Raw genomic sequence first — 26,139 nt, forward strand, 5'->3', positions numbered from 1 at the left:
TTTTTTTAAATTCTTCTAAATCCTCCATTTTTCAAAAATAGCAGACCTACAACCTCGTAGCGCGCCACTCGGTGGCGCGCTACGAGGTTGTAGATCTGCTATTTTTCAATAGCTAAATTATAACATAATGTTTAAAACACCAAAAGGGGTTCCCGCCCAGAATGGGTTAATGACATTCGATCAACAATTAACACCATATTGACTACAGCCTCCATCCATCCATCCATCCATCCATCTACAACCGCTTATCCGTAGTCGGGTCGCGGGGGCATCCTAACCAGATGCGTTGCGAAGCATTGTGAGGTTGTAGATCGGCTATTTTCAAATGGCCGAAATGTGTAGGTTTGAAGTGGTTAATGTATGTTTTCTAATCAAAATTAAAATCTCCAGTTTTTTCAAATAATTGTAGTGGAGTAAAAGTACACATTTTGCCTCAGATGTCTAGTGGAGTAGAAGTAAAAGTACTGGAAATTGGAAATACTATATATATATAAGTAAAGTAAAAAATACCTCAAAATTGTACTTATATACAGTACTTAAGTAAAAGTACTTAGTTACTTTCCACCACTGGCATACAGCATATGTGCGTGTTTGAATATGCGCGCGTGTGGAAGGTGTTAACACCTTGAGGGCCCGGGCCTATTTAATCCATTAATAAAATGTGCCCATCGTTTATAGCGCCTGGGCCACTTTTACCGACGGACCGGATGTCGTTGTGAATGTGTGTGTATCAGCTAACAATAGCCACACCACTCTAGAGTCGATCGACAACAACGGGAGGTAAGAATAAATCTATCGCGACTATAGCGACTGGGCCGCGGAGCGCCGTCTAACACAGGATATTTTTTCATAATTAGACGGGATGATATGAACGTTTTAAGATTTTCGTTTTCATCAGCTAAACAGGGGAGTGAGTTTTTCGATGACGTCTCACTCTTGCGCAACACCGATGATTGCCCAACAGGCGCTCCTGGGCTATGGAGCCATGCGATCCGTTCTCATATCAATAAACTTCGTCTTTTGGACAATACTTCGTCCTGGGCATCAGGCGTTACTAATAGAAAGGACAAAGAACCTCGTCCTGGGCGATGGGAGTGTTAACGGGAGAGAAAAACTGTGTCTAGCTTTCAAGTAGAGGGATTAGGGCTAAAGCCAGATCTCTGGGTCATTGTTCTGCAGCCAGACGGTACACTGGCATGAGGTTGAAACCCAGAACACACAAACTGAGAGATGGAAAGCATGGCTTCCCATTTCTAATGAATTCAAAGGGCTACTAAGAACGAGAAGGAGCGGAAAAAGAGGAAGAGACTGCATGTGTCCATCGACCACAACACAGTTGTAGTAGTTACAGTTACAGTTACAGCACACATCTTGTCACAAACACAGAACACGTTGCTATAAGTGTGACTCTTTTTGATACAGAGCAATATAGCGGCAAGACTAACAGGAGAGGAGAAAAACAGATTTTCTTTTTTCTTTTTGACTTAATAGCACAGGCAGACTCTTCACATACTAGAGCATGTCTGAAATAAGTGTCAGAGCTGAAATCGACATGTAAATATGAAATAAATGCTTAAACATGTAGCTAGGTGTAATGTTAGAGTCCACAGAAGACATGTAAATATGAAACCACAGAAGTGAACCTTTAATTTCAAGCCTGTTTTTCCTCAACTCACTGTTTCTCTGCAAGAGATTACTCTATAAGCCATATCTCCAAAACTGGTGGGTCAAACTGAACAACCAATATGTCAATTTGAAGCTATGATTCCCTGCTTTCATATTCTCTGCGGAGAGCACTTTTCTAGTTGTGTATATTATCATTGGTCAAGTTCACTGCTCATGGCAGGACAAAACGAGCTCCAGGACCCCAGGAAATGTCACACATTCTGGGTTGCAGTGTTGGAGCCTAAACAGGGTTACAGTGTTGGAGCCTGAACAGGGTTGCAGTGTGAGACACTGTTACCGGGTTGGGACTCATCACATTAAATGATGTGCTAAAATGTGTGAACTGTGAAGAATACCTGCTATAGAGGGTAAGCGCATGCATAAAGTGAATGGCAAATCGAGTGGCAAAGCAACATGCTAAGTGAGTTTAACATTGCTTAACGTTGTTTAATGCAATCAGATATAGGACTTTTCTGTTTGGATGCATGGGCTGTCAAGGCCAGAAAGTAGTGTTTTGCCACTCAGTAGGCATTCCTGCCTACTGAGCGGACTTCCAGGTTTGATGATGATGTCACGCGCATACCCTCTATTGTCAGGCTATAGCAGCTATCCAGATGCCCCATGGGCCTGCCAGATGTGCGACGCGTACAGTACATGAATCTACTGTATACAGTTGTGCAAATGAGTAAAGGATTTGTACTGGACACTGCGAGGGCTTATAACATCAACGCAAAGTATACCGTCATATTATTTCAGTGTGCGTACGATACGATACGTTGGGTAGAGAAAAACTTTTCGATAATCCGTCGGCGTTGCTGGCCATGACAATGCAGCTGTTTGTCAATATGCTGATTATGAAAGCGATATGGCTTAAAGCTCATCGGCAGCTGAATTTAATTAGCGAGCAGTATAATCCCATAAGTTTAGACAGATTGCCGTACACTGTGTCTGAACCCTGAACCCATACACTGTGTCTGAACCCTGCAGAGGGAAAACGCACGATATACATACAGTATACCCCCATTTAGCTCGCCAAGTTCACTAGCAACGCATTCGCATGTGCAGACTTAACGTTTAGGGTATAATGGATTATTGACATGTACACAGAGGCGCACGCACGCACGCACGCACGCACGCACGCACGCACGCACGCACGCACGCACGCACGCACGCACGCACGCACGCACGCACGCACGCACGCACGCACGCACGCACGCACGCACGCACGCACGCACGCACGCACGCACGCACGCACGCACGCACGCACGCACGCACACACACACACACACACACACACACACACACACACACACACACACACACACACACACACACACACACACACACACACACACACACACACACACAGTATAATTTACCTTCGACTGTCTGTTAGAATCACAGAGGCTCTGCTGCATGGAGCATTTGGGATATGAGGTAAACCTCTGTGTTACAATGAACGTGATTCGTTTGGGGGATTTGCAGCTCTCTCTGTTCTCTCTTTGATCCACAGTGATGTCCGCCCAGCTGCGTACAGACTAGAGCAGGGGTTCCCAAAGTGGGGTCCGGGGACCCCCAGAGGGGTCCTTGAGGGAGTTCCACCCAGCTAAATGGTAGTTTGGCACCAAATGGACCCTTATGGTCCTGTAGCTCTGAGTGTACAAATGGAACCTTGTGGATCCATTTGGTTCCATTTTGTACACTCTCAGAGTTAAATTAACATTGATTTTTACAATATAAATTGGGGGTCCCAGAGATAGAAATGCCATTAAATGGGGGGTCCGTAGACTAATGCATGTCAAACTGGGGGGTCCTTGAAATTAAAATCACTGTTAGAGCTGTAAAAAACGTCTCTTTTGGGGGTCCCTGGCATATCGTTTCTAATGGCGGTCCGCGGGGCTAATGAGTGTCGATTTGGGGGTCCTCTGGACTAGAGGAACCCAGTCCAGCTCCATGGTAGGAGCAGTGTCGTTTCCGTCGACTAAAACTAAGACGAAAAATGTTCGCCTTTTTCCACTGACGAAAACTAAATGGAAACTAAATGAAAACTATAAGCTATGATAAGTAAAACTATTAGAACAGATCTACAAGCTGGATCTGTAATGTTTTAAGTAAGGCCTCGTGCAGAATTATGACGTCCAGCAGTGGCGTGCACAGACATTTAGAGGGGCAGGTGCTCAAGTAAAAAAGAAGGGCACCTTGTGCAGCGCGTGGAACCGGCCGGTTGCCTTAATCTATTTTCCAGGTCAGGTCTTTGGGTCAAAAGGATTAACCCATTTAGGCCTGACGTCGAAATTTGACAGTTTTCTGAAAAACCTTATGTTTCTGTATCAGTGGTGCTCAATATTTAATGTCAAGGACCCCAAAAATTATATGTAATATGCCTCCGCCCAACAACTGAAAATATGTTGTTCCAGGGACCTCCCCCCAGAAGCAAAGATTTGAGTTAAAATGTTCACTCTGTAATAATATACATTCAAAGATTTGAGGCACATTTTCACGATTTTTCAAAAATAGCAGACCTACAAGAGCTTGTAGATCTGCTATTTGTCAATAGCTAAAGTATAACAATGCTTTAAAACACCAAAAGGGTTTCCGCCCAAAATGGGTTAACCCTTAACCCTGTAAGACCCAAATTAATTTCTACTTAAAAAAAGAGAGTTCAACCTTTACTACTACTTTTTACTATACTAGGACTTATCAGAGGAAATGATGTAAAATAAATAATAAATGAATAATTTACATGACCTCATGACCATGAGGGAGGAAGTATTGAGTTTGTGTCAGTCAAAGATAAAAAATAATAATATTGTTGTACGTTGTAAGCTATTTTGCGAGGCAGCAGCAAATCACTTTCAAGCGTTGCAGAATTCTATAATCTAATTTGTTGAAACGTCTGCAACGGCAGGTTTAACCCAATCCGAACGGGAACCCCTTTTGGTGTTTTACGTTATACTTTAGCTATTGAAAAATAGCAGATCTACAAGCTTGTAGGTCTGCTATTTTTTTGGAAAATCCTGAAAATGTGGGCGCAAATCTTTGAATATATATTCTTTCAGAGCGAAAGTTTTTAACTCAAATCTTTGCGCCTGGGGAGGCGCAAAGATACATATTTTCAGATGGGGGTCGGTGGTCGATTACATATCATTTTCTGGGTCCTCGACATGAAATATTGAGCGCCACTGATACAGAAACATGAGGTTTTTCAGAAAACTGTCAGAATTTAGAAGAATCTTTTTAAATGTCGACGTCATGCAGGTCTAAAGGCGTTAAGAGTCTGCAGTGTGTGCACTTCTGCCGTTTGGTTCATTTGACTAATTGACGGCCGTTAATTATTGTTCCGATATGTGGAATATGCAGGAAAAACAGTCCTATTAATTAACGTGTGCAGAGGAAAATGAAAGCCTGCCGCGGTACCGAGGCTAAGTGGAGTAACTCCTAAAGATTGTTCCAATAAAGTTGATTCAGTTCTAAAAAACAGCTGCCTAAACATTGTTGTGGTTGTACAGTACATCACATGATGGGGGGAGTAATATAACTTATAATGTAAATGTAAGTAATGTCTCTCGATACAAAGTACGTACATGACATTATTATTACTTTTAAAACAGTAAAATAATAACTAACTATACGGTACTAACTTGCACTTGATAATGGACAAATAAATAAACAAACAAATAGGGCGGCGGTGGCTCAGGGGTAGAGTGGCCGGATGGTAACCGCAAGGTTGCCAGTTCGAACCCTGTGGGCTCCCCCAGAGTTGGTGTCGAAGTGTCCTTGAGCAAGACTCTGAACCCCTAATTGCTCCTGATGTGCTAAAGTTGGTGCCTTGCATGGATTCCGCCGCCATCGGTGTATGGATGTGTGTGTGAATGGGTGAATGTAATGCACAATCTATGTAAAGCGCCTTGGATAAAGGCACTATATAAATGTACTATTTACCAAATAAATAAATCTCTCATTGTGAACTATATCTGTTGAGCTGTGGTCTGAGCTGTGGTCTGAGCTGTTGAGCGTGGTCTGAGCTGTGGTCTGAGCTGTGGTCTGAGCTGTTGAGCGTGGTCTGAGCTGTTGAGCGTGGTCTGAGCTGTGGTCTGAGCTGTTGAGCGTGGTCTGAGCTGTGGTCTGAGCTGTTGAGCGTGGTCTGAGCTGTGGTCTGAGCTGTTGAGCGTGGTCTGAGCTGTGGTCTGAGCTGTTGAGCGTGGTCTGAGCTGTGGTCTGAGCTGTTGAGCGTGGTCTGAGCTGTGGTCTGAGCTGTGGTCTGAGCTGTTGAGCGTGGTCTGAGCTGTGGTCTGAGCTGTTGAGCGTGGTCTGAGCTGTTGAGCGTGGTCTGAGCTGTTGAGCGTGGAGAAAAAAAAAAAAAAAAGGGCACATTGCCAAAAGGGCAGGGGGTGCTCTAGCACCCCCTAGTGTCTATCTGTGCACGCCACTGCTGCTTTACATATATTGCAAAAAAAAACCCTAATGTGTATTGTTTGGTTCCCCAAGATAGAATGACACTGCTGTGAAGAAATAGCAATGGCTCCTAAAAATATATATACTCCTTTTGCAACATCACATCTGACTGTAATGATACGTTATCTGCTACATACAGATGTACATCTGTACGGTGGACACAGAAAGAGGAACCCTACTGGTAAACACCCTTTGTTATCTGCTACATACAGATTTACATCTGTACGGTGGACACAGAAAGGGGAACCCTACTAGTAAATCTGCAAAACCCATGTTTCTATGTCAGTGGTGCTCAACCTTTTTCATGTCAAGGATCCCCAGAATTATCTCTATTGGGCCACGGACCCCCGTCTCAAAATATGTAGTTACAGGGACCCCTCAGAAGCCAATATTTTAGTTAAAAATGTTCCCTCTGAAATATATATTCAAAGATGTGCGCCACATTTTCACGACTTTTCAAAAAATAGCAGACCTGCAAGCTCGTAGCGCGCCACTCGGTGGCGCGCTACGAGCTTGTAGATCTGGTATTTTTCAATAGCTAAAGTAGGTAAGTAGTAAGTAGTAATGCTAGGATCCTGATAAGAGTGAGCAAACAAGAACATCCACTAAAACTGAGACAAAAAAATGCTCGTCGACGACCCTTTTTCACAAAAACTACAGTATATGGAAACTAAATGAAAACTAAGCTATGATTAGTAAAACTATAAGACTAAATATACTGACAATTTCGTCAACAAATAAAAACTAGACTAAAATGTTAGGAAGGGACTAGTGGACAAGAGATCCATTCATTATAAGTCATTTTACACTTGGTTGCATGCTGAAAATAGCCGATCTACAAGCTCACAACGCGTCGCAGCAGCCATTACGACGGCATCAAGGCCCACCAAAATACATTTTGGTCGACTAAATCACCTGTAGATTTAGTCGACTAAAATCTTATGAGATTTAGTCGACTAAAACCAGTCGACTAAAACACTAAGACATTCCGGGTGACAAAAATGTAACTAAAACTAAGTGAAAACTATTCAAGAGACCACGACTAAAACTAAAATCTAAATTTGCTGCCAAAAACCGGGAACGCCCGTTCCTACCTCAAGGAATTAGGGCCCTATTTTCATCAGTGTCAAATGAAACCAAATGGACCCATACGGGTCCAAAATGGACCCATATGGGTCTATGTTGTCGCTCCTAATGGTACCAACATCAATACAGAATGGAATTGTGGACTAAATCCTGTCCAACGACAACAAAATCCTGTTCCTGCTAAATCTCATCATGAGTACTACAGACGAATAACAGTTTAACCCCATGTTGAACGGGAACCCCTTTTGGTGTCTTAAGCATCATGTTATGCTTATATATGCTTTACTATTGAAAAATAGCAGATCTACAAGCTCATAGCGCGCCACCGAGTGCCGCGCTATGAACTTGTAGGTCTGCTATTTTTTTTAAATCGTGAAAATGTGCCTCAAATCTTTGAATATATATTATTACAGAGTGAACATTTTAACTCAAATCTTTGCTTCTGGGGGGAGGTCCCTGGAACAACATATTTTCAGATGGGGGGGGGCGGAGGCTTATTACATATAGTTTTTGGGGTCCTTGACATGAAATATTGAGAACCACTGATACAGAAACATAAGGTTTTTCAGAAAACTGTCAGGATTTTGAAGATTTTTTTTTTTTATTTCGACGTCAGGCCTAAATGGGTTAAGTCCACAGTAATGATCCATAATGTATAAATGATGGATAAGGGGTCAGGAGGACAACGAGGCCTTTTCGTGGAGGGGTCAGAATAACATTTGGACTTAAAACTGTTATTCGTCAATAGTATCGGTCCGTGGCTCAAACGCAGAATAAACTAGAAAAAGTGCCCTTCTGGGCACAGGTCTCCACCAGGAGGATAGGACTGTGTGAGATGTTTGGCAAAATGTTTAGGATTAATATAAACATGTTTTTGAAGCATTTTGTTCCAAAAATGTGTTTTGCAAAAATCAACCTGTTGGTGGCGCTATAACAGGCCAATGTGAAAAGGGTGAGATATATTCCTCAGCCTAGTAAGAAAATGTGTGAAATATTTCAGGTAAATTGCATGCTGCGTTCATGATTTGAGGCTTTTGTTCAAAACGGGGCAATCTTGCAAACTGTGAAAGCCAATTATAGCCAATTAGGATGGAATATGAAATATCGGACAGATCCGACTTGAGCACATGACCATAGAGATACTGTGTAACGATTTGTGAGATTTTTGGACAGAATCTGGAGGAGTAATATCAAAAAATGTGCTTTACAAAAGTCGGCCTCCTGGTGGCGCTATAAAAGGCAGATGCGGAAAATGCAGGTCAAAGGTTTGTCCTTGGCCTCTAGGGAGTGTGCATGCAACGTATCACGCAGATCGGTGCAGTTTTAGGTAAACAATGTGAAAAGCTGCCTCATGGTGGCGCTATAACAGGCCGTTCTGGAAAATGTGGGGCAGAGGTTCATCGTTGGCATCCAGGGAGTGTGTGTGCAAAGTTTGGCATTGATCGGGCCAACGGTGCCGGAGATTAGCTGATAACGGACGGACGGAAGGAAGGACACACGGACGGACGGAGTGCAAAACATACTCTCTCCCCATGCCTTCGGCCTGGTGGAGACAATAACGGGATATGAAATGGGTTGAAAAACCCGCCTTAACCCAAAACGTCTTTGCCTTTTTTGAGTGGTGTAAACCACTCCTACAACTGGCTTTGTTGAGTGGTGTAAACCACTCCTACAACTGGCTTTGTTGAGTGGTGTAAACCACTCCTACAACTGCCTTTGTTAGTTTACGTGTCTGTCCGTACCAACAAAATGAGCATGGTTGCTATGGTCACCCAGTTCACACGAGTGTGATTTCATTACGTCAGACATTACGTCAGACCACAGCTGATCAGTCTACACACACACACAAACAAACACACACATATTAACTGTGATGATTTCGGGTGTGCCAGTACAGTACAGTGACAGTACAGTACAGTGCAGTAGGGGTTACAGTAGAGGGACCCCCACACGGTAACTCTGTCATTTCTCAACCGTTTCGGACGTGGGGCGGCACGCCGGAACCGGCCCTGCCCCCTGGGCGCGTTCCTGGGGGTCTGGATGTTCCGGGGACCCCCCGGGACCCCCGGGGACCCCCACATGGTAACTCTGTCATTTCTCTACCGTTTCGCTTGCCGGAACCGGGCCGGCACCCTGGGTGCGTTCCTGTGGGTCTGGAACCGGGCCGGCACCCTGGGTGCGTTCCTGTGGGTCTGGAACCGGGCCGGCACCCTGGGTGCGTTCCTGTGGGTCTGGAACCGGGCCGGCACCCTGGGTGCGTTCCTGTGGGTCTGGAACTTCCGCCTCCCCTTTTAAAATTGTTGAACTGTAGCCGATCTACATGGACATGAGCTCGTACATCAGCTATTTGAACTATTCAAACATATGTTTCAACATAATAAGAAAGGGTAAGTATTAGGGATATGGGGTATTAAGACACAGACAAAAACAGGGCCCTGAAAAGCCCTGCTCACATGCAGCCTCGCTCCTCAAACACAAACTGCCTCGACCGCGTCAAGACCAAGCTAGCTACGCACCACGGGTGACCGAGCGGGCCTTCCAGGGACGTGCACACATAGACATCAAAGGGGGCTTCAGCCCCTGCCCTTTTACCCGTCTGTAAAACAACTGTAAAACAACATTTACTACATGGTGAAAGAAACGCAAATGCCTCTCCTTTCCTTTCCATGCCGGAAGGAAGGCAGCATTCAGGAGAATTGCTTTTCTTTCTCCGAAGTCTCCTGAACTTGAACAGTATTTTGCGTTGAACAAATGTGTTTAGAAATCCATGTCGTTACACACTAGCACTAGCTCTCCACTAGCTAAAGAGTGTTGGGTTGCGCCCCCGAAAATAGCTGATCTACAAGCTCTCAACGCGTCGCAGCGAGAGCTTGTAGATCTGCTATTTTTGTCCAAAAGTGCCCTCTTAACGGGATGTCAGCCCCTGCCCCGCTAACGTCCCTGGGGCAGTGGGGCCTTCTGAGCGCGGTATGCCCCCCCCTGGGGCAGTGGGGCCTTCTGAGCGCGGTATGCCCCCCCCTGGGGCAGTGGGGCCTTCTGAGCGCTGTATGCCCCCCCCTGGGGCAGTGGGGCCTTCTGAGTGCTGTATGCCCCCCCTGGGGCAGTGGGGCCTTCTGAGCGCTGTATGCCCCCCCCCCCCCCCCCCCCTGGGGCAGTGGGGCCTTCTGAGTGCTGTATGCCCCCCCTGGGGCAGTGGGGCCTTCTGAGCGCTGTATGCCCCCCCCCCCTGGGGCAGTGGGGCCTTCTGAGCGCGGTATGCCCCCCCCCCCTGGGGCAGTGGGGCCTTCTGAGCGTGGTATGCCCCCCCCCCTGGGGCAGTGGGGCCTTCTGAGCGCGGTATGCCCCCCCCTGGGGCAGTGGGGCCTTCTGAGCGCTGTATGCCCCCCCCTGGGGCAGTGGGGCCTTCTGAACGCGGTATGCCCCCCCCTGGGACAGTGGGGCCTTCTGAGCGCTGTATGCCCCCCCCTGGGGCAGTGGGGCCTTCTGAGCGCGGTATGCCCCCCCCTGGGACAGTGGGGCCTTCTGAGCGCTGTATGCCCCCCCCTGGGACAGTGGGGCCTTCTGAGCGCGGTATGCCCCCCCTGGGGCAGTGGGGCCTTCTGAGCGCGGTATGCCCCCCCCTGGGGCAGTGGGGCCTTCTGAGCGGTATGCCCCTGAACTGTGGAACGCCCTCCCTGCGGGACTCAGGCTGAAAGTGCTTCAGTCCATTGACTCTTTTAAGAGAGAGGACTAAAGACCTCTATACCATTTTTAACGAGGCATCTTTCTAGCTTCACTGGGTTTACCTCTAGGCTCTCATGTTTTCTTTCCATTCCTTGTAAATGGTAAATGGTGCATTTATATAGCGCCTTTATCAAAGGCGCTTTTACATAGATTGTGCCTTACATTCACCCATTCATACACAGATGGCAGCATAAACCATGTCAGGCACCAAACCAGCACATCAGGAGCAATTAGGGGTTCAGAGTCTTGCTCAAGGACACTTCGACACTAACTCTGGGGGAGCCCACAGGGATCGAACTGGCAACCTTTGCGGTTACCATCCGGCCACTCTACCGCTGAGCCACCGCCGGTGCTTTTAGTGGTGTTAGTTTGTTTCTTCTCCTTTTTGAGTGGTGTAAACCACTCCTACAACTGGCTTTGTTAGTTTACGTGTCTGTCTGTTTGTCTGTCTGTCTGTTCGTACCAAAAAATGAGCATGGTTGCTATGGTCACCCAGTTCACACGGGTGTGATTTCATTACGTCAGACATTACGTCAGACCACAGCTGATCAGTCTATATAAGACCTTACACCACTCAGTTCACACGGGTGTGATTTCATTACTTCAGACATTACGTCAGACCACAGCTGATCAGTCTATATAAGACCTTACACCACTCAGTTCACACGGGTGTGATTTTTATTTCATGCATTTGCCTACTGTAGCACTTTGAGATTCTGTGGAATGTAAAGTGCATTATAAATAAAAGCCATTATTATATTATTAGTATTAGTAGGTGTAGTACTAGTAGTAGTAGTAGTAGTAGTAGTAGTAGTATTATTTAATAAGGGGGGGTAGCCCCTTGAGGTGCAGGGGCGGCGGTGGCTCAGGGGTGGCTGGATGGGAACTGCAAGGTTGTCAGTTCGAACCCTGTGGGCTCGCCCAGAGTTAGTGTCGAAGTGTCCTTGAGCAAGACACTGAACCCCTAATTGCTCCTGATGTGCTGGTTGGTGCCTTGCATGGTTTCCTCCGCCATCGGTGTATGAATGTGTGTGTGAATGGGAGAATGTAATGCACAATCTATGTAAAGGTGTGTGAATGTGTGTGTGAATGGGTGAATGTAATGCACAATCTATGTAAAGGTGTGTGCATGTGTGTGTGAATGGGTGAATGTAATGAACAATCTATGTAAAGGTGTGTGAATGTGTGTGTGAATGGGTGAATGTAATGCACAATCTATGTAAAGGTGTGTGAATGTGTGTGTGAATGGGTGAATGTAATGAACAATCTATGTAAAGCGCCTTGGATAAAGGCGCTATATATAAATACACCATTTACCATTTTTACCAGCATGGGAGGACCCATACAAATATGAACACGATAAGTACACAGATACAAAATACATAAGAACACACAGTACATACAAATACAGATAAATATACAGATCCATCCATCCATACATACTGTACGCATATAGCTTGCTCACCCTCTTCCACCAACCACCACCACATCATCATCATCATCGTGGTTAGGCTATGGAGGAAGAAGGGGGCACAGTGCAAATACATCATGCAGTGTCATTACTGGTCTTGTCAGATTAGAAGCATAAACAGGTCGAGTCGAGATGTGAATATAATAAGGAAGTGCTGAAGCTGCTGAATGATGAAATAGATCTATAAAGAGATAGAGGGAGATTGTTCCAGGCAGTCAGATGCACGCACGGGGCTTTGTCAGACGCACGCACGGGGCTTTGTGGCAGAAAGACCTCCGTCCAACTCATTGAGCCATGTAGGCCTGACATACATTAGCCTGACCAATTTAAAAAGAATGTCTTCTAAATCATGACAGTTTTATGAAATACAGTACCTATGTTTCTATATTGGTGCTCAATATTTCATGACCCCAAAGATTATATGTAATAGGTCGCCGACCATAAAGTATAACATAATGTTTAAAACACCAAAAGGGGTTCCCGCAGTGAATGGGTTAAATATTCTTGGTATTGTAAAGCATGCATGGCCATTGGCCAACTGGCGGCCCACGGGCCACATTACGTGAAGGGGGGGGGGGGGGGGGGGCCACATGTGGCCCGCGGGCTGAATACTGATATATTTCAGCTGGTACAATTTCAAACATGCAAACATGACCCGCTTTAATTCATTCAGTACTGTAGCTTATTGACTAGTATTAACATGTTATTGTCTGTATTTTATGTCCAATGTATTGGATTCCAATTAAAAAATAGCAAAAAAAAATATTCAGGATTTCAATTCATTCATTTCAAATATAGCAAAAATAGCCGATCTACAAGCTCAAAACGCGCTGCACTGCGACACGTTTTGAGCTTGTAGATCGGCTATACGACAGTAATATGCAATGTGGCTCTCTGGAGTGAGTGTGTTAAAGTTACTCTAATAGACCCCCAGGTGTGGCTATAATATTCAATATGTCTGTATTCTTGGTTTCTTCCTGAAAGCTGAAAGCACTTGAATGAGTTACCCATAATGTTAACGGAGCAGAGGGGAGACGGCAGACAGAGAACCTGCCACTTTTAAGGGACGTCACTGCCTTTACGAGGCTACGAGTGCCGACTTTGAAGAGTGGAATTCTCAATATACATCCCGATCCCGACTGACTTTGTTCATTCTACCATTGTCAACTTGTTGTATAATTAACTTGGCTGAATAGTTGGGAAAATAACCCAGCTAAAGAGAGTAGTGACATACCGTATCCTGACATTTTCAACTACCTAGTGAATTCTCCAGATGAGTATAATTAGTCTTGCAAGATGCTGTTTAGATAATTCTCCACAAATACATAGCATATAAAACGAAACACAATAAATATATCTGGGTATTGAAAACCTCAAGGGATGCAACCGTGACGCATATACCGTGGGACCACTTTGACTTGAGATTTACAAATACAATGCTAGCACTTTTGAACCTCTGATGGAGTATATTACAGTACATTGTGGGTTGTATATTGAGATGGCATTGAAAAGGACAAATCAAACATATGGGACACTTTATTAGAACACCAAAAGAATCGCTACAGCCTCAGTAATGGACCAGTGAAATAAGGGTATTTATTTATTTTTTTAATATATTTTTTATCCCACGATTTTGTAACCCATTTTTCACCCCTGTGTCAATTATCTAATGTGATCCTGGGCTCTACACACCCTCCGCCAACCTAGTCCCCATATATGGGGGACATGGGGAGAGCAACGGACTTGAACTCATGCTTTCTTCATGCCCGAGTGTCCAAGTTGCTCCTTTACAGCTGACAGGGGGGAGTTTCCCTGGTTGGACGTAGCGCGTGGAAGGAACACGTTATTCCAACAAGTTCCTTTCCCCTCCATCAGGCGCCCCGACTGGCCAGGGGGAGGTAGTTTAGAGACCAGGATTACTGCATGATTTTTGTGAGGGTACCTACCCTTAGGGGACACGGGGAGAACATGCAAACTCCACACAGAAAGGCCCTTTCGCCAACCCCGCCTCGGGTATGGGCACTGATGACGCGGAGGAGGAAACACGCCGCCAGCGCCCCGAGCGGGAATCGAACCCAGGACCTTCTAGCTGTGAGGCGACAGCACTACCAACTGTGCCACCGTGCCAATTAGGGTATTTTATGATGCCTCTCGTAGGGGTTGCATTGACATGCTGCAGTACACCGTTCTAACTGGAGGAAGTGATAGAAGGAGGAAGCACTACGGTGAACAACATGTGTTACTTTGAGATTAGAGATTATGAGTGTCCACATACCGTACCGTACATCCATTATTACAACATGCAATGACGAGGCGTGATTCATGTTCAACTGTCTGTTACACAACGCTTGGAAATATTTAAATATCACAGGTCAAAGCCACGCTCTACCCAGAGACATATAAAGGCAGGTGAACCCCTCAACCGTTAGACACAATACATTCACTCCTCTTGGAGACCTTACACACCTTATACAACGTTGAGTCTGCAGAGAGGTATGGTATAGCTGTCATTTTTGCAACAATACTCTATTCATTAATGCTAGAGAGGCATACTGAAGGGCACTGATACAGTATGTGATGATTTGCGTGAGAAGCTAACATTATTATTTGTCCTGATGGATGTGTTTGGTTCTGGGTTGCAGGATGAAGGGCCTTGGGCCTGCCGTTGTGCTGGTGGTGCTGCTGGGTGTGTTGATGCCTGGTCTGGTGGACGGTCGCAGTCAACGCCGCAAAGAAGGTAAAACACCCACACACATGTATTGCCCAAACGGCACCCATGATTCACCATGGAACTCCTTGCAAAATGCAACTATACATGATTCACCATGGAACTCCTTGCAAAATGCAACTATACATGATTCACCATGGAACTCCTTGCAAAATGCAACTATACTTGATTCACCATGGAACTCCTTGCAAAATGCAACTATACATGATTCACCATGGAACTCCTTGCAAAATGCAACTATACATGATTCACCATGGAACTCCTTGCAACACATTAGCCCCAATGCCAGGAGTTGCATTGGTACGGTTGACCTTTTGCGACCGTTTTGTTGCAAGGAGTAGCGACTAGCGGTAGTTGCATTGGTGAGGTTTTATTTGGGTGTGGAATCTATCCTTAAACAGGTCTGTTGATTATAACCTTATTTTCCTTAATATAGCATGAAGTGAGTCGCGATATCCAGGCAAAGTCCTTCTTTATTCAATCAAGGCAGCTCCCATAGTTACATCAAGTTACAAGCAGCAAGTCATCTTTCCATCAGTTCCATACAGCATTCTCAGGCCAGGCCAAGCCTGTCCTCCGTTCTCCCACTCCAACCAACCAACCAACCTTTCCCTCCCAACTCTTCTGTGTCCCATCTTATACAATTCTAACATGTGGGTGTCACTGTGTGTGTGTGTGTGTGTGTGTGTGTGTGTGTGTGTGTGTGTGTGTGTGTGTGTGTGTGTGTGTGTGTGTGTGTGTGTGTCAGTTAAGTCAAAGACCCCCACCTGTGACAGGCACTATAATAATAGAATGCCTAATAAAGATTGGCCCAGGTCAACCAGGAAGCCCCAGGTGGTCTTCCTGAATAGCCTAGGTATTTCTACAGCTGCCGTAAGGCAAGGCTGTGGTCGCTGACCCTACCCACAGATAGCCTTTAGACCGTTTTAGTCAGTTACTTTGGTGAGACACTGGATCATGGATCAGGCTTGCAGAAGTTTAGAGTTATATGTACAATTGTGACTAACCATGTAGTTATGCCTATGTTATGATTCATAATACACCACATATTCCCCCCTACTAATAGTCCTTAATACTATTAGTATAAAATATGAATCATAACTTCTGCCCAAAATATTAATTTTCCAAAAAATGTCCACTTTTTTCCTTTTCCCCCAAAAATCCCCAAATGTTCAAATTAAACTGAATCCCCTTTTGTAGGTACCTCTTCCCCCCTGGACACTATTCAGAAACTGAAACAGTTAACACAAAAACTCAAAAACAAAACTAGTATGATCAAACCTAAAACAAAATGAACAAAATCAAAAGCTATGTTATTTGACATCTGTTAGACAGTGAGAGAGGCTGATCCCTGTAATAAGAATAACATTCCCTTCTCCCCCCCTTCTTAGTTAGTGAGCAACTTTCATGGAATAATGGATGAATGGTCCTGCAGAAACCATCCCTCCGACCCCGGAAAGTTGCACACAAACTAAGAGCTAACATGTAATACTCATGGTGAGGTTTTAGTCCGTATTAATATTATCCCCATCAGTTCAACATTGTCTGCAATATATTACCGGTACCTAGTAATAGCAGAATAATGGACAGGAGACAAAGTAATATTGGACATACTATCCTATTTCAGGCCTATTTTAACTAACAATTAAACAACATTTGTATTACTAATTAGAATATAATTCTCATTTTTGGATTGGATTTCACTGTAATATTCAATGAAGTTATCTAAAATACTCATATTATTACCATTAACTATTATTTTTAAACAAATCAACCAAAATCTTTTCATTCCTAAACTGAAGTACCCCCTTTCTTTCCCTAAACTAAACCTCAAAGTGTCAAAAGCCCAAATGGGGCGACAATACATTGGGTCAGTGTCAGATGACAGCTAGGTGACAGATCAAAAGCCATGTGCTTTCAACAACACAGAGAGGGGCGTCTTAGCGTGCAGCCTCTCAGAGTCTCTCGCTGTGGTCCCTGGTCACACTGTCCAGAAAAATGACCAAATGTACCACAGTTATGGCAAACTCCTTTCAGTCTCGAAATATATCCTTGCTTTGAAGAATACGGCTGTACTCCCCATGGTGCAGCCCATTGATAGGATGACACCTGTTGTTGACTTGGTGATGCCCTCATTCTCCATGGCAGCACTTCTGACTGCTGCTGCTGAAAAGGTGCAACTTCTGGCTGAATCAGTCTCTCTCCTTGAATCTTTTTCAGCTTTTCTGCTTGTAGTGACACCGTGTTCTCATTCATTTGTCGAACAAGGTTCAAAGCTTTGAGTATTTCGGACTCCTGTTTTTTCCGGAACAGGTCGACGCAGTGAACAATATGGTCTGTGTAGGTCTCCAAAGGCAGGGTTGAAAGGGAGACCACCTCCTCTAATTTAGTCTGCACGGACCAGGGCAAACCTTTCAGAATCTTGTCCCTAACCAGGGCCCGCTCGTGACCTGGACGGCTGGCATCGTTCCCCGTTACATCCATCCACGTCTGGTGCACACGGGCTACATATGAGCGTGGATTCTCGTTGTCAGCCAAAGAGTCAATCAAAATCCTGTCAGGATTGAGGTCTGTGGGGTAAAGTTCCCTTAGTGCACGATCCAGGAACCCCTTGTGTCCCACATACAAATCTGCGTCTCCTACAGTGGTGTTGACATAAGCCTGCATTCCCACACGGATCAGGAGGCTATTCAACTTCTGCATTCCCACAAGGTGTGCTAATAATTGTTTCATATCCCCTACGGTTAGCTGAGAACCCACCATAAGTACGTCGAGTTTGGCCATCCATGCGTAAGCCCCCTCCTGCAGTGGCGGCAACTTTGTCACCAAGTCCGTCATGTCCATATTAGACCATGGTCTGTAGTCAAGATTCTGTCCTCGGACAACCACAGGCAGTATTTTAATGGGCGCAATCATCACCTCCTCTTGTTCGCTTTCGTTGAAGTCCTCTTTCCTCGTCCTCTTACTCCCACTTGTCCTCTCATGACTTTGAATCCTTTTCCTCCGGTCGGTCTGTGTAGGCCTAACCTTCTCGTCAGGGTCAGAATCAGAAAGAGAGTCAGAATCAGAGTCAATGTTCATGTCCGCGCCAGGGCGGGCTGCCCTTCTGTAGATTTCATCACCTCCACGTGAACTGTCTCTGTGGCTGTGCGCAGCCTTGTCACTGAGATCACCGATCAACTGTTTCTCCCTCACTGAAAGTTCATTCAACTGCGTCTCAATCATACGCAGAAAATGTCTGTGTGCCCTCGTCGACACAGTCAATTCACTGATCAAGTCCATTTTCAGGCGCCGGACCGATCCCAGCTCCTCTTTAATACAGTCTGCTTGTAGCCCAGGTTTTGACTGCTCAGATGTTCTCACGTCCCTGTTGTCCACCTCAGTCTGTGCTGAGTTGTTGCTGTGATCCTCAGTGTCAATGCACTGGTTGTCTGTGCTGCAATCAGCGGAAATCTTCTCATCGGGCAGTACTGACACAGGAGACAATGGTACGAACAATTTCCTGCTCATGTCCTCACTGTCAATATGACTCGTTCTCAGCTGTCGACCTATTTTTACTTGAATCTTCAATCTTCGTCTTCGACCTTCTTTACAAAACAAGTCTAAAACTGATAGTTCTTCTTGCCTTTTCCTTACTCTCTCTTTTGTCGTCTGATCTGTTCTGTACGCACACACAATAGTCTTCATAATTCTAAGGACTTCTACATCGAAAGAGCCCCCTTTTGGCCATGGCCTGTCAGGCCAACGCTGATGCCATTTTTCTGAAATTCTGGAAATATTCTTAGATGAGTATTTGTTTTGCACAATGTGCACTGGAGTACCCTCTGCGGCCATAACTACTAAATTGTAGATAATCTCACTCACTGTCATAAATTCTGGGTGATACACTCTGTACTCTGACTGCAGTCTCCTCTCACCTCACACAGTCACAGACACGCATACTCATTTGCATACTAGCCCCAAAGAATGAGTAGATAGTCTACAAACTCATGTAAAAACATGTAATACTTTCTCTCTCACACCATCCACACAGGACAGTGTAACATAAAGAAATGAGAGACAAACTACACATAAAAATAAACATAGAAATGCCTCTACATATATTTTTTTTAGACTAGCAGCTCACTGACTTAGGGAAGAGACCCCCCTTGATCATCTCACACCCACGTCACTCACTGTCCTCATTTACAGGTACATGTAAGCAACGGTTGCTGTAGTTTTGTCCCTAAGGTCAACTTACTTATACAGACTATATATATATTTTGACTAAAACTTTTAGGCTTAACAATCCAAATTAACCTATCTAATTTTACAAAGGATAAATGAAATATCCTAAATGTGATAATTTACAATGAGAAATGTATTCTCATACTAAACTCTAAATTAAGCTTGAACCCCAAATTAAACCCAATTTAACCTGAATTAAATCCCCAATTTAATATCTATATTCCTCCCCCCTCTGAAACATGTTTCACACGTTTCAGAAATACCCAAAAGAAAAAAAATTATACCAGAAGCCAGCCCAAATTAAACCACCCAAATAAAAAGTAAAATTCTCCCCACTACCATGCCCTGAGACAAAGGAAGACCCCCCAGCGTGTGTGTCCCCAGAAGAGAAACACACAGACACTGTCCCTCCCTACCGTAAACCAGGAGAGCACCGGTGAACCAAGAATAAATGCCAAATCACCCCCAAAAAACAATGTATACAGCCATGATAACCAAAATTACCAGTGACCGCACAATTAAAATAGCAACAAATGGACTAAAGTGAGAACTATTTGGCATTCAATCACAGCTCAATGATGACCGACCAGCCCTAACACATAATATGAACATAGACCCACAGACACAAACAGACAGACAAAGCACATACGCCCACAATCATACTGTACCATGCACACACTATCGCTCAACTCAAACTCCTAAACTCCCTAACAGAAGCTCACTCCTCAGTCCTCACGTAACACCAGGCCTCAACAACAGACTCGTCTCAGCATCATTGTCAGTCTTGGGGTCGCAGAACTCACTCCAAAAAAAAAGAAAAATTTAGGGAAATCCACAGATCCTTCGCAGGTTCGGTTTCCGTGCCGTAGAATATCCCTCCACGTCATCAAGACCACGCCGGGCGCCACTTGTGGAATCTATCCTTAAACAGGTCTGTGGATTATAACCTTATTTTCCTTAATATAGCATGAAGTGAGTCGCGATATCCAGGCAAAGTCCTTCTTTATTCAATCAAGGCAGCTCCCATAGTTACATCAAGTTACAAGCAGCAAGTCATCTTTCCATCAGTTCCATACAGCATTCTCAGGCCAGGCCAAGCCTGTCCTCCGTTCTCCCACTCCAACCAACCAACCAACCTTTCCCTCCCAACTCTTCTGTGTCCCATCTTATACAATTCTAACATGTGGGTGTCACTGTGTGTGTGTGTGTGTGTGTGTGTGTGTGTGTGTGTGTGTGTGTGTGTGTGTGTGTGTGTGTGTGTGTGTGTGTGTGTGTGTGTGTGTGTGTGTGTGTGTCAGTTAAGTCAAAGACCCCCACCTGTGACAGGCACTATAATAATAGAATGCCTAATAAAGATTGGCCCAGGTCAACCAGGAAGCCCCAGGTGGTCTTCCTGAATAGCCTAGGTATTTCTACAGCTGCCGTAAGGCAAGGCTGTGGTCGCTGACCCTACCCACAGATAGCCTTTAGACCGTTTTAGTCAGTTACTTTGGTGAGACACTGGATCATGGATCAGGCTTGCAGAAGTTTAGAGTTATATGTACAATTGTGACTAACCATGTAGTTATGCCTATGTTATGATTCATAATACACCACATGGGCTTTAGGTATGGATGCGTCAGTGTCAAAAACTATTGAGATGGCTGAAATAGTCAGCCATCCATCTACTGTACTGAACGTATTCTGCACTGGACATGTTGTTTGGATTTAGTTTAGTTCATTTAAAATACATTGATTAATTGTTACCATAACCAAATTTGACTGAGGGACTTTTTAATTTTCGTTTATTCATGTCATGTGAAAGCAGGGAATCATAGCTTCAAATTGACATATTGGTTGTTCAGTTTGACCCACCAGTTGTGGAGATATGGCTTATAGAGTAATGTCTTGCAGGGAAACAGCGAGTTGAGAAAACAGGCTTGAGGTTCACTTCTGTGGACTCTAAAATTACACTAAGCAATTATTTCATATTTAGCTATTTCAGCTCTGACACTTTATGTGAAGAGTCTGCCTGTGCTATTAACTCATTTGGGGTTTTTTTCTCCTCTGGTGAAAAGCTGGAATTTGCGCGATGGCAGGCTCTCTGTCAAATCTGGTCACATTTCTAAGCTCAGTCTAATTCTGTGCATCTTTTCAAAGCATTTATTTCAGTACAGGATATTATGGATATACAGTAGCATAATATGCTACTGTATATCAATAATATGATTATTGTGTACACGCCTTGCTTTCATAATGTAATCACAATTTAGTAGTTAGTCTACTCATGAGTACTTTGCACTCTCCATGGTGTTAGTTAATTATTCAGCTAATTAATTATAATAGCTTCAAACATATTGTATTTTTTTTAACATAAGAAAACAGTTCATGTATATGACAGTGCTTTGTGGAGATGATCTAAGTTATGAATGATATAATAGATGATATAATAATGATATTTTAGATGAATGATATACATGTTTTTGTCTTTGTGTTGTAGAGAATCATGCAGTCACTTTGAGGCGTTCAGACGTTCAGACGTTTAACAAGTAAGGACTCTTTAACCCATTCTGACCTGAGATCAGATTCTAAAAATGTCTTCTACATCCTGACAGTTTTCTGAAAAAGCTATGTTTCTATGTCAGTGGTTCTTCGATTTTTCGAAAATAGCAGACCTACAAGCTCGTAGCGCGGCACTCGGTGGCGCCCTATGAGCTTGTAGATCTGCTATTTTTCAATAGCTAAAGCATAACATAATGCTAACACCAAAAGGGGAACCCTATGTTTCTATATCAGTGGTTCTCAAACTATTTCATGCTATTTCAAACTATTGAAAAATAGCAGATCTACAAGCCACAAGCGTACAAGCGTATAGCACTGAGTGCCGCGCTACGAGCTTGTAGATCTGCTATTTTTCAATAGCTAGAGTATAACAGTAATGCTTACGTTAAAACACCAAAACGTGGGTTCCCGTCCTGAATGGGTTTAATCCAGAGCCATTTACAGTAAGCACGGTAAACATGAGGTACAGTACATCACATGCATAGAGATCATACAGTACAGTAGGTAAACCAAGAACATGTCATCATTCCTAACAGTATAATATAAAACTCATCTGTACATTGAAACTATACAAACTATTCACCATATTGTTACCACTGTTACGTTCTTAGTTTACGCTTGAGTCATGATAACTACTTTTTTATATATGTGATGTATGCCATGCTTTTGTTATTTGTTTTGTCATTGCCTAATGTAAGTCGCTCTGGATTAAGAGTGTCTGCTAAATGCCTAAATTGTAAATTGTAAATATTCACAAGGCGGCCATTTTGCTATCAACCCATTTTGACCTGAGATCAGATTCTAAAAATGTCTTCTAATGTCTTCAGACAGTTTTCTGAAAAAGCTATGTTTCTACAGTATGTCAGTCGTTCTTTGATTTTTCAAAAATAGCAGATCTACAAGCTCGATCTATGAGCTTGTAGATCTGCTATTTTTCAATAGCTAAAGCATAACATAATGCTAACACCAAAAGGGGTTCCCGCCCAAAATGGGTTAAAGGAGAATTCCATGCTAGAAGGCTTTCTTACCTTTCTTTGTAGTTGTTACGTCCCCACCAAAGAGGTCCTGGTGTCATTTTGTGCAAAAGCGCATTATTGGCTATTTCCCCTACCATAAGCCCTCAATGAATTGAATTGAATTGCATTTAATTTAATGTTATGCTATGGGGTGTTGTGCTAATTCGCTTATTTCCATCGCTCAAAAAATAAATAAATAAATGTATATACAGTATCCTCTCTTCATAATGTAAATAGTATCCCAAGCGGCACACTTTACTACTTATTTCGATGGAAATAAGCGAATTAGCACAAAAACCCCAACCCCCATTGAGGGCTTATATTAGGGGAAATAGCCAATAATGCACTTTTGCACAAAATAACACCTGGACCTCTTTGGTGGGGACGTAACAACTACAAATAAAGGTAAGAAAGCCTTCTAGCATGGAATGTTCCTTTAACTTAACTGTCACCCGAACGGGGTGGCATTTCATTAAAGGACCACTTCACCACTTTTCAACCTATCTTCATATAATAGGTCCTCACTAATAATCATGAAAAAATGGCGCAATTTTTTTCTACTCGGTCTGTGTCTCATAGGAGGACTGTGGGCAGTTCAGAAACCGTCCTCCAGTGACATCATCGATGGGGAATACAAGCTAATAGAAACTGCAGGCTTTCTAGTCCTGAAAATGGAAGCCATCTAAACATTTTTGTAAAATAATCTTGTTTAAAAAAAAATCTGCCTAATGATGATGTCACTGGAAGACGGTTTCTGAACTGCCCACAGCCCTCCTATGAGACACAGACTGATTAGGAAAAAATCGTGCCATTTTATCATGATTATCAGTGAGGACCTATTATATGAAGATAGGTTGAAAAGTGGTGAAGTGGTCCTTTAACTAAATAGTATTAAGTTAATGAAATACCACCCCGTTCGGGTGACATTTATCCCCAACCTGCACACACTGTAATGATGTCAGAGCAAAATGGCCGCTGTGTGAATACTATAGTCAATGGGATGCCAGGTCAACAAATTAACCTGGCATCTGTCAAAACAACATGCTAATAACATCCATATTAACACTAAATAACTACTCCAACAAATAATAATAACAACAACAACAACTACCTATAGCCCTCATCTAAAACCACGATTCTGCTTTACAGCTATAAAAACAAGTCATTTCCACTGAGCACTATAACTATAAAACAATATAGCCCCAACGGCCTTACAGGCGTATGCAAAGGCTCAACTTATGTAACTTAGACAGCATTTTATGTAAGCATAGCACTCTATATTATTAGTAGATGTCAGCGAGGAACAGACCAACAGAACTGGACTGTATATGCATATAGTTTCATTATATAGATATTCCACTGAGCTTACGTATGATTCATGATGACTATTTTTTATGTATATGATGCATTACCATGTGTTTTGGTTCTCGCTTGCTGTAAGTCGCTATCTGGATTAACCCATTTAGGCCTGACCTCGAAATTAAAAAAAAAAATCTTCTAAATCCTCCAGTTTTCTGAAATAAATATTTTATTCACGATTTTTCAAAAATAGCAGACCTACAAGCTCGTAGCGCGCCACTCGGTGGCGCGCTACGAGCTTGTAGATCTGCTATTTTTCAATAGCTAAATTATAACATAATGTTTAAAACACCAAAAGGGGTTCCCGGCCCAAAATGGGTTAAGAGTGTCTGCCAAATGCCTGAATTGTAAATTGTAAGGAGCAATTTACATTGTTATTAATTGTTTTTGTCAATGTTGTAAAAAAAAAAAGTCAATGTTGAATTATGGCCTCCTTCCTCAGGTACGGTGTGAATGTCCCACAACACACCGCTGGAAGCGTGCGCCGCATGAAGACCGTCCGGAGTGGACGCCGCACGGGCCGCCGTCGCCAGTCTGGCTGGGGTGGACGCCGCACGGGCCGCCGTCTCCAGTCTGGCTGGGGTGGACGCCGCATTGGCGGTTTGGGTAGCTGGGGTGGACGCCGCATTGGCGGTTGGCGTAGCTGGGGTGGACGTCGCTTTGGCGGTTGGCGTAGCTGGGGAAAACGTCGCGTTGGCGGTTGGCGTCGTCGGTCTGGCTGGGGAAAACGTCCCATTCCCAGTTGGCGCCGTCACCATGGCAGGGGTGGAGGTCGCTCGGGCCGCCCCAGCCGCCGTCATCGCAAGAACGGCGGACGCCGCATGCCGGTAGGCCACGTCCAGAGTATCCATGAGCCTGTCCACGCTGACCACCACGCGGGTGCTCCGACTACCCGCACGCCCGTGGTGGCCAGCAGTGGACATTAAACCCATTTAAGGCCTGACGTCGAAATTTAAAAAAAATGTCTTCAAAATCCTGACAGTTTTTCTGAAATACCTTATGTTTCTGTATCAGTGGTGCTCAATATTTCATGTCAAAGACCCCAAAAAAATGATATGTAATATAATAAAATGTTGTTCCATGAGGGACCCTAACCCCAGAAGCAAAGATTTGAGTTAAAATGTTCACTCTGTAATAATATATATTCAAAGATTTAAATACAACTTTAAATAGCCGACCTACAGGCTCATAGCGCGGCACGTGCCGCGCTATGAGCCTGTAGATCTGCTATTTTTCAATAGCTAAAGCATAATTAGAGCCAGGGATTTGTTGGGTGTCAATTTATAGAACATGAATAAAAAGAGATATGGTATAAATGTAATGTATGACCCTGGGGAAAGCTGGTCAATAAAGTATATATATGGTTTAAACTTTAAATGGTTAAGAATCTATTTCTTTGGGGGTTTATTTTTTTACAAATCAAATCCTGAACTCAGCTCTCCTTTCAGCTCCGAGTTGGTAACACAGTAGAGCCTTGTCTAGCCTCCTGCCCTGCCATATTAAAAAGGAAAGAGTGAAGCCCGATTCATGCAACACATAGCAGATCTATCTATGTCTACAAGCTCACAATGTATGGCATTACGACACATCTGTAAAGCACTTTGAGCTGCATTTCATGTCATGAAAGGTGCTTTACAAATAAAGTTTTATTATTATTATGATTACATTATGTGAGTTTTTCCAGCATGACACAGCGTTGTCAACGATATTTCACTTTAAACAAAAACGTATTTTATCGTCTACTCAGGCTTATGTGAACATCCCAGACAGTTTGTTTTAAGTTGCTTGATTCAGTATTTAGATTAACTTTTAACTTCAAAACCCCATTTTAACCGTGATAGATTAATCGAAAACATCCGGCTTTTTTC

At 43.8% G+C, this 26,139-nt stretch overlaps 1 protein-coding gene across 2 annotated transcripts; it reads left to right on the top strand.

Moving 5' to 3' along the window:
• Nucleotides 1-14,766: 14,766 nt before the first annotated feature.
• Nucleotides 14,767-25,929, top strand: LOC306941379 (uncharacterized protein). Of its 2 annotated transcripts, XM_079526815.1 has the most exons (5): nt 14,767-14,893; nt 15,043-15,137; nt 21,835-21,883; nt 24,714-24,808; nt 24,881-25,929. In XM_079526815.1, the coding sequence occupies exons 2-5, from the start codon at nt 15,044-15,046 to the stop codon at nt 25,195-25,197; spliced, it is 555 nt and encodes a 184-aa protein (XP_079382941.1). In that variant the 5' UTR covers nt 14,767-14,893; nt 15,043; the 3' UTR covers nt 25,198-25,929. The 2 variants fall into 2 exon arrangements, with proteins under 2 accessions (XP_079382941.1, XP_079382940.1); XM_079526814.1 differs by having other exon boundaries at nt 24,714-25,929.
• The last annotated feature ends 210 nt before the right edge of the window (nt 25,930-26,139 follow it).

This window comes from Electrona antarctica (genome assembly GCF_951216825.1).
Source record: "Electrona antarctica genome assembly, chromosome: 17".
NCBI classification, from domain to species: Eukaryota; Metazoa; Chordata; class Actinopteri; order Myctophiformes; family Myctophidae; genus Electrona; species Electrona antarctica.